The sequence below is a fragment of the Talpa occidentalis genome, unplaced genomic scaffold (assembly GCF_014898055.3).
Source record: "Talpa occidentalis isolate TD23 unplaced genomic scaffold, MPIMG_talOcc4v2.1 talOcc4.3, whole genome shotgun sequence".
Classification (NCBI taxonomy): Eukaryota; Metazoa; Chordata; class Mammalia; order Eulipotyphla; family Talpidae; genus Talpa; species Talpa occidentalis.
The window spans coordinates 115,981,974-115,990,637 of NW_023603184.1; the positions used below are offsets into that span (position 1 = coordinate 115,981,974).

Genomic DNA, 8,664 nt, shown 5'->3' on the forward strand with positions numbered 1-8,664 from the left:
AGATGTGCAGGTGAAAATTCACATGCACACAACAATACTCACCTTGGTTTCACCACCCACTTCTTGTCTTTCTAGTATTCCCTTTCAAGTCATCTAGCTTCGACTTTTCTGTGCTTAGCATTAGAAAAAAATCTCTCAAAGGATCACCCCTATTTTCCTATCAGTGGTCAGACCCATCCCCATTCACCCTTCTGCTTTCTCTCCTGACATTTTTATTTATTTATTTTTTAAGCATTGAAACTCTTTTTGTTTTTAAAGATTTATTTATTTATTTATGCATATAAGAACCAGTGTACAGGCCAGCTGTGCGGGAGGGTGAGAGGATTCATCAGAGAGAGAGCAGGGAACAGAACAGGCAGACTGACTGAAATACACTGCTAGGCGGAGCAGTGGGCAAGACAGGAGAGGTCTGCTGCGCCATGTGGGTATCTCCAAGGCCGGCCGCGGACAGCGTCACAGCTCGGTGCTCAACCCACTACACCACCAGAGAGGCCCTCCAGACATTTTAAAAACCAGAATAGTTCTTGCTGTCATGAAAATTTCATCTCCATTTTTCATAATTACATTGCCAGCAGCCCATTTAGCTTACCAGCATTTTCTTCAGCCTTATCACCTATGGCGGGGGAGAAGGTCAGGCTGAAGCCTGACTCCGCACTAAGTGATGTCAGACCAAAGAGTGACCTTGAGGTGCCCACATCTGGCTGTCACATCCCAGTCCCATATGTTTCTGGAGGGTGGTGGGAAGAGAACAGTCTAGATCAGTTTGAGGAAACCAAGGCTGGTGAGTAGGACTTTGAAGGAGGAGAAGAAAAGAGTAGTGACAAGTTAAGCATTTATGAGACACTATCCAGCTCAAGTCCTTTGATGACCATCTGGGCTGGATTGAATCAAGAGAAAAGAATAAAGACAAATCCCTTGGAGCCAAAGATTCCATTTCCATCTTGTTCGGAGGCTGCAAGGAAAGGAAAGACCAAAGGCGATAGACCCAGTCTTGCCCCTAGGATATGGAATAGAGAAGCTCAGTAGGTTCTGATGACATTGAGGATCCAGTCTGTGTAGTGGGAGATCTTGGTGTAGTAGCCAACATCACCTCTCAGAGCACACCCTTTCGACCAGGACAGGATGCCATAGAGCTGATTTTGGCACAGGATTGGGGCAGCACTCATTTCCTGTTAGGAGAAGAGGAGGATCAGGCAGGGTAGCCCAAACAAGGATGTCTAATAACAAGCCCTGAGCTGAGGGTCCCAGAATAAAAGGTTTCAATAATAAGGATTGGAAGAAAATTCTGATGGCCATATTGGGCTGTCCCACCACTCACCCAAGGCCACATCAGAGGAAGTCTGAGAAATCAGACCACTCTGAGATGTTTCCAGCCTGAGGTCTAGGTTCATTTGTGACTGGATGGAAGAAACATTCCTTCCTGGATCCCATTTACTTGGATAATCTTCTTGGATGTAGAGACAGGATACTAGTTTGATTGGTTTGAGGAAGATAGGTGGACCAAAAATATCTCCTAAACCAAACTTAGGAGAGGCAGAGGGAAAAGAGTTACCTTACATAGACTTATGGTGTTGATATTTGATCCTGCACAGAACATTTTTTTTGTCATTTGAATTGTCACTGATTTTTCAATTGCTTGGCACAATGCATTTGGGAGAAAGAAGACATTTCTGTTCATCTGTATATCGGGTTCAAGGCCTGTGACTGAGAATGGGCCCACATGTTGGATGCAAGTGTGTGCATGTGTGCAAGCGGGCGCACACACACACACACACACACACACACACACACACTGCTTCTCTCTTTGGTACTGTATGTATTCATCTCTCTTTCCTCGCTCCTTCTGTTATTACTCTTTTCTGTTATTAACCTATCATTCACTTAAAGAAAAAACAATTAAAATGAAATAAGAGAAGGAAAAAATATAAAAAATGGGAATTCAAAACGCTGGTTCCAGTGCTATAACTGCATGCCCTGTGCTGGTGTGTGCAGGCTTTTATTTGTGAAGACTTGTCAGTAAGTGTATAATGAATAAGCCCCACTCAGCTTCACTCATGGGACTACCCTCCAAACTCTTCTCTTCCCCCACATGCCTTTTTACCACTCACTGTGGTGATGGGCAAACAAACTAAATTCCAGAACTCCAGCCTTAAATAATCGTGTTAGCACATCAAGTCTCCACTGGGCCTCAGTTTCCATTTGATTAAGTATGAAGGCTAAGATATATAAATGATCAAACCGCATCTGCCTCGCGTGATCTATAACAATCATTCTGCAATGATCCTCACTAAGTGGGTTCAAGGAACACTAAGTGCCTGTCTTGTGGGGTAACTTACGATAGTTCCACTCAGACCAGCCCCAGGCAAAGACAGTGCACTTCTCTCCTTCTCTATCATCCATGGTGTCAGGCAGAACTGCCAGGCTAACCTGCTTGAGCTTTAGAGGAACATTCAGCTTGATGAGCATGAGGTTATTATCAGGAGTATCCATGGTAAAATTTGGGTGTTGAAGAAATATTTCGGGTATTAACTTATCCGTCTTGTTTAGTGATATCTCTTTTGAAGCAATATCTACCTTAAGTAATCTAGAAAATTTCATAAAGTATTAATGAGGACTGCAATATTCTGTTGTTCATCCTACATTCTTTCTCCCCAACATGCTTAGACTTTCAAGGATTTCCTCCATAAATTGCCAAGACATCCATCTCCTAGCCTGGCAAACAAGCATTTTCCATTGCAATTCCAGACTTCTGAGACCCAGACTGCAGGGTGTGCAGGGTTTTTTTCCTTATTGGTCCATCCCCTGGTCCTCGGCTTCCCCGATTCCCTCCATCCACATCATCCCATGTAGGAATCTGGCTCAGAGCCTCTTGGAACTCTCCCCAACTTGGTCCAATCAATCCTCAGTCTTGACAGGCCCCTGTGCAAGTCTCCTCGCAATGGAGCATCAGTCCCCCCTGAACAATCCCAGTGGCTAAGGGTGGGAAACCTCTCCCTCCATGACCCTCATCACTCACGGCAAGAAGCAGTGGGCTGCGGTGAGAATCCACTGTTCGTGGATCAGGGTCCCCAGACAAGGCTCATTTTCTGAGTACAGGAAAAGCAAGGTTGGTCCATTTTTCATCTTCTTTGGCTGGAGTTTCCAAAATGACCTCACTTGAGCAGGTGTTCGTTTTGTGATTATAACTGTTACTGCTGCCAGGTAAGGGAAAGTGACAGGGGCAGGTGCTTTATGTGGTTTTGCTTTGAAATGACCACTCTGTTATTGATATTTGGGGAATTACAGAAATATTTCAGGATCCTTTGCTGACTTTCCCTTAGACTCCTCTCTGTGTTTACCTCTCATTCACTTCACCTGTCTTCCCTTCCTTCCTCTGGACTTTTCCTTCTTTTCTCTTAGCTTCCTTCCTAGCTGTGCAGCAACATCCCATTCTGCTGCCGACACCACCCCCTGAGTCAGGTCTCATTCTCTCAGCCCCGATCTCCTTTTGTGCCCAAGGAGCCAGAGGAAAATCCATGGGCTCTTGAGAATACTTTGTGTTCTAAAAATCTGCCAATCACTGGAGTTCTGAAATCTTATCTCTCTAACTGATGATTTCTCCACCCCTCTAATCTAGGGCCATTTCCTGCACTTTCCTCCAATATGAACTTAAAAAAAATTTAATCCACAATAGGAAGCTGCACTCACCAATCACTGCCAGAATGCTGAAGGCTAGAAAGTGGTGGTTCATATCTGCAGTCTCCAACCCTCTCCCAGCAAGATCACCTGGGAGGGCCGGGGGGCGAGAACTGCCAACAGGCTGACCTCCTGGAAGCTTTGCAAAGGGAGAGGTTACAAGGAGGCATGGGGAGGCCCAACGGAGTGAGGTGCTCGGAATTAAGGGAGGAGGGCATCAGAGGGAGGACACATAGCCAGACCCTCTCTCTCTGGAATGTCTGCCCTCACAACGTAGTCCCAGGAATTTCTCCAAGGTGAGATGTGTGACCCCCCAGAGACATGTAGTATAAGCCAAGACTTTGCTCTCCTTTAGCAGAAAGAGAGCTCTCAGCTCGCCGGTACTACCTGCCTTCCTTGCCCTCCCCAGCATTGCTGCGGCTCTGGTTCCCTTAGGCTCACTCACCAGCCCTCACTAATTGTGGGCGGCCTCTACCTCTCAGCCTGGCAACTACCTGCCCTCGACTTAAATATGAACTAGCCCCTCTAGGAGCTAGAGACCCCTCCCTTACCACACTGAGCCTTCTCCCATGTCACACTGAGACTTGCTCTCATGTCACACTGTCCCCATCCCATGTCAGCATCCCTGTAGCCCCCAGGGATGACCACTGACCTCTCCCTGAAAATTTGCCAGTGATATCAGAGGCCACAGGTTATTCTTCTCACACAGCTCCCTCAGAGTGAAGTTGGAGGCATGTTGGGCAGAAAGTATTGGTGAACGTTTGCCTCATAGCTAATTTCCTCAAAACTTATTTGCTTAAAATGACCACCACAACTCACATTTCTGTGGGTTGCCAAATTGAGATGTGCTCTGCTGGGTGGTTGGTCTGTTCTCTGCAGGGCTCAGTCGCACATCTGTGATCAGGTAGCAGCTAATGGTGCCACAAAGGAGTGTGGTGGTTTCTGGTTGGAGGTTGAAGTGACGGGGCAACTGAGCATGTGTCTATCATAAACCAAGAGTCTAGCCCAGGATGGTTATATGATCGATGGTAGATGCAGTGTCCCCAAGGACAACAAAATGGTAAGGCCCAGCGTACAAGCCCTTTTCAAACCTCCATGTATGTCATATTTGCAAATGCCCCACTGTTCCAATCAACTTGCATGGCCAACCCAGGTTCACAGAGTAGAAAGCAGTCCACTTCTCACTGGGAAAATGTGTACAATCATATTCCAAGAGCACAGATAGAAGGGGCCATTTTTTGCTTATTTTATTGTGTACATTTTCCAATGTACAAAAAAACTTAAAAGCATTATAGAGTGATCACTTGATCCCCTCCATCTTATTTATAGGTCTGTAGAGGTGTGCCAGAATGGACAGAGTCAGAGTCCCTGGGCAATTGCAAACAAAGCCAGCACCCTTGGGAGATGTGTTGATGTACTTCCTATTTCTCTCTGGCCAACTCTGGTTTCTGTGTGTCCTAAGTTCTTTCTTTCCTTTCTTTCTTTCTTTCTTTCTTTCTTTCTTTCTTTCTTTCTTTCTTTCTTTCTTTCTTTCTTCTTTCTTTCTTCTTTCTTTCTTTCTTCTTTCTTTCTTTCTTTCTTTTCTTCTTTTTCTCTCTCTCTCTCTCTCTCTCTCTCTCTCTCTCTCTCTCTCTCTCTCTCCCCCTTCCTTCCTTCCTTCCTTCCTTCCTTCACTAGGTACAGTCAGAAGCGCAGGAGGGTGACAGATTTCACCAGAGCCACAGCGGGGAGTAGAACAGGCAGACTGACAAAGTACACTGCTCAGGGGAGCAGCTAGAGCGGCCGGAGAGGTCTGGGCGCCCTGTGGGACCCTCACCCGGGGATCGAATCTGCGCTGCAGAGGCTGCGGGCAGCTTTGCAGCCCAGCACTCAACTGCAGCGCCACCAGGGAGGCCCTGTCCTGAGTTTTCTTCCAAGATTGACTGTGGTCTTTGACTTTTAGCCCCTTAGCTTGGTCCACCTAACATACACTGATCATTTCTCATTATACCCCAGAGTCACCAGTTTCTGTCCTGTGTTGAATAGTGTCTTCTCCTGGCTCCTTGTCAAAGCCTTTTGACTCTCATTCCTCTAAGATCATGTGTGTCCCTGCTGGTGAGCAGTGACTGAATCCTCCCTCTGGCCTTACGTGAAACTGGCCTTACTTTGAATCTATTCCTCTGACTGCCTGCAAGTCCTTAACTATACTTCCAGTGTTCAGAGCCACAGGAGAGGATTCAATCCATCCTCTAATCTGACCACAGCTCTCTCTGCACTGAGGAAGATACTTTGTGGCTCCCCATCGGTGCCTCCCACTGAAGCTCCACTTGTTCAGTGTAGGTTCAAGAGACCCTCGTATTCCAACTTGAGCCCGCTCACCTGACACCCCAGTTCCTGGTGCATTATTTCTCTCTTCTCTCTGTGGGCTTGCCACCCCAGGCCAGCCAGTTTCTCCATTTTCCTTCACATGGACCATTTCCATACGTGTGTGCTTTCCTTCTTTGGGCACACACCTTACCCACCCTTTGAAAGAGAGTCTGCCCTGCCCACAACCCTTGCCGAGTGGCTCACACTTGATGTCAGTGGGCCAGAACCTGGTTCTCAGAGATACCTCCTGAGCCAATTTAGTTTTATTGATATTCCAGTGCTCAGTCTCAGTTCTGCCTGGTATGAGCCTCTCTATGTGCTTCTGGATGGGACTTATACAAATTTCCGTTTACCTGAGTCATGATCTTGACTCCTTTAATGGCAGAGATTCTGTCTGATTCAACTCTGTATCACCAGATCCCAGCATAATACCTCCCACCACATAGTAGAGCTTGTACATCTGTTTATCTCCTGAATTAAAACTCTCAACACCCTGTCACACAGACATGACCTCCGGGTATTCTAAGTTCCCTGACTTGTTAGGTCACATCCTGTGAGTTGCCGAGGAAATAGCATAACCATGTTACCGTCTTTGATCCACGTATCAGGTATTGTACATCAATGACATGAGATTTATTTTTATTTTTTCAACAGCTTAATTAAAGTATAATGACACACAATAAACTATACTTATCGAAGTGCATAATTTGGTAAATTGATGAGCATATTCACCAAAGATTCCTTATGCCCCCTTTGTAGTTTCTCATTCTTTTCCTGTCATTGACTCTCTAGCGGAAGCACTGATCATTTTCAATCACTAAGGGTTAATTTATATTTTCTAGAATTTTTTAATAAATATAATCATATAGCATTTTCTCTACTTTGGTTGGCTATGTCACTATGTATAATTGGATATTCATCCATTTTTTTTATGTGTTGAATTCACTTATTTCTGCTGCTGAATAGTAGTCTACTGTTGATATTCCAAAAATCGTCTACTTATTCACATGTTGGTGAACAGTTAGAATGTTTCCAGTTTGGGGACTTTTTTTTTTTTTTTTAAAGATTTATTTATTTATTTATACAAGCACAGGGTACAGTTGGAAGCGCGGGAGGGTGAGAGAATTTACCAGAGCCAGAACAGGGAGCAGAACAGGCAGACTGAGGAAGTACACTGCTGAGGGGAGCAGCGGGAGGCAGGAGAGGTCTGCGCGCCATGTGGGACCCTCACCAGGCGGCCGGGGATTGAACTGGCGCTGCAGAGGCTGCGGGCAGCTTCGCAGCCCAGCGCTCAACCGCTGCGCCACCAGGGGAGGCCCTGGGGATGTTTTAAATAAAGTGCTTGTGAACATTCTATATATGATCATCATTATAGACATATATATATATATATATATATATACACACACACACACACACACACATATATGTCCTATTTAGACATATGCTTCCTTTTCTTTTGGGCGAGGAGTGATAAAATGGCTATATCATATACAGTTGGTAAGTATATGTTTAACTTTTAAAGAAATTATCATATTGCTTTCCAAAGGACTTTTCATTCTCATCAAAAAGGAAGAGAATTTCAGTTCACCAGCAGCTGATATGCTCGGTGTTTTTTAAAAAGTTTCAAAATTGAGAAATAATTTTAGGTATACAATGTGCTCAGTGTTTTTAATTTCAACTATCCTCACAACAATTAGTGTTTCATTTTGGTTTTAATTCTCATTTCCCTAATTACTAAAGATTACTTAAAATCTTTTCATGTACTTGTCAACCATATATATTCTTTGGTAACATGTTCAAATATTTTACTCATTATAAAATTGCATTTCTTTCCTTATAATTAGATGGTCATGTGCTTTTCTTTTTAACACAATCCTCACCATTCCTTATTATCTCTTCATGCTGAGGCTAAGTGACAATTTCCATTCATCAATGTATGATTACATCATTTTTCTTATAGTAAGGACAAAAATGATCATTTTTATTTCCAAATTCCTTTGAAAATAGGGGAGAGTGAAATGTAGACAAAGAGATGTATATATTTCAAGAAAAATGGGAAGAATATTTTTGGGAGATAAGAGAAAACAAAGATAATTCTGTGCAAATAAAGCATGACTGGCATCGTCCAGTGTAATTCAAGATATCATGGCCCTGAGTTTATCATCCTTTTGCTAATTCAATAAATGAAATAAATAGTATATTATTTCTACTTATTTCTCTTTGGCAAAATCTTTCATTAGTACTATTTTGCAATTTTAGTTTCTTTTTTCATATTGCCATCTTCATCCCAATATACATACTGTCCCCAAATTCTGCCCCTTGGGAATAAAAATAGAGGGATTCATTGCTAGTTCACAAGCTTCATAACTGTTGTTACCTTATATACATTAAAAAAGCTTTGCAGGGCCTCCCAGGTGGTTGAGCTCGGCGCTGTAAATCTGTCCGCAGGCTTTGCAGTGTCGGTTCAATCCCGCTGGCCTCGGATCAACCCATGTGGTGAGCAGACCTCTCCTGTCTCGCCTGCTGCTCCCATCAGCAGTGTGTTTCGTTCAGTCTGCCAGTTCTGTTCCATGCTCTGTCACTGGTGAATACTCTCGCCTTCCCGTGCATCTGGCCTGTACCCCAGTTCTTGTATAAATA

At 44.1% G+C, this 8,664-nt stretch overlaps 1 protein-coding gene across 5 annotated transcripts; it reads right to left on the reverse strand.

Moving 5' to 3' along the window:
- Positions 1-286: 286 nt before the first annotated feature.
- On the reverse strand, positions 287-6,521 carry LOC119254808 (serine protease 58-like). 5 transcript variants are annotated; one of them, XR_005127364.2, is made up of 4 exons: positions 4,121-4,211; positions 3,688-3,807; positions 3,017-3,194; positions 287-1,169 (listed from the first exon to the last, which is right to left on the reverse strand). XR_005127364.2 is itself a non-coding variant. In XM_037521869.2 (4 exons), exons 1-4 carry the CDS (start codon positions 6,381-6,383, stop codon positions 1,163-1,165), a joined length of 321 nt encoding a protein of 106 aa, XP_037377766.1. In that variant the 5' UTR covers positions 6,384-6,521; the 3' UTR covers positions 287-1,162. The 5 variants fall into 5 exon arrangements, 3 of the variants coding, with proteins under 3 accessions (XP_037377766.1, XP_054555920.1, XP_037377765.1); XR_005127363.2 differs by having other exon boundaries at positions 3,688-3,814; positions 4,121-4,210; XM_037521869.2 differs by lacking the exon at positions 4,121-4,211 and adding an exon at positions 6,375-6,521 and having other exon boundaries at positions 3,688-3,814.
- Positions 6,522-8,664: the final 2,143 nt, after the last annotated feature.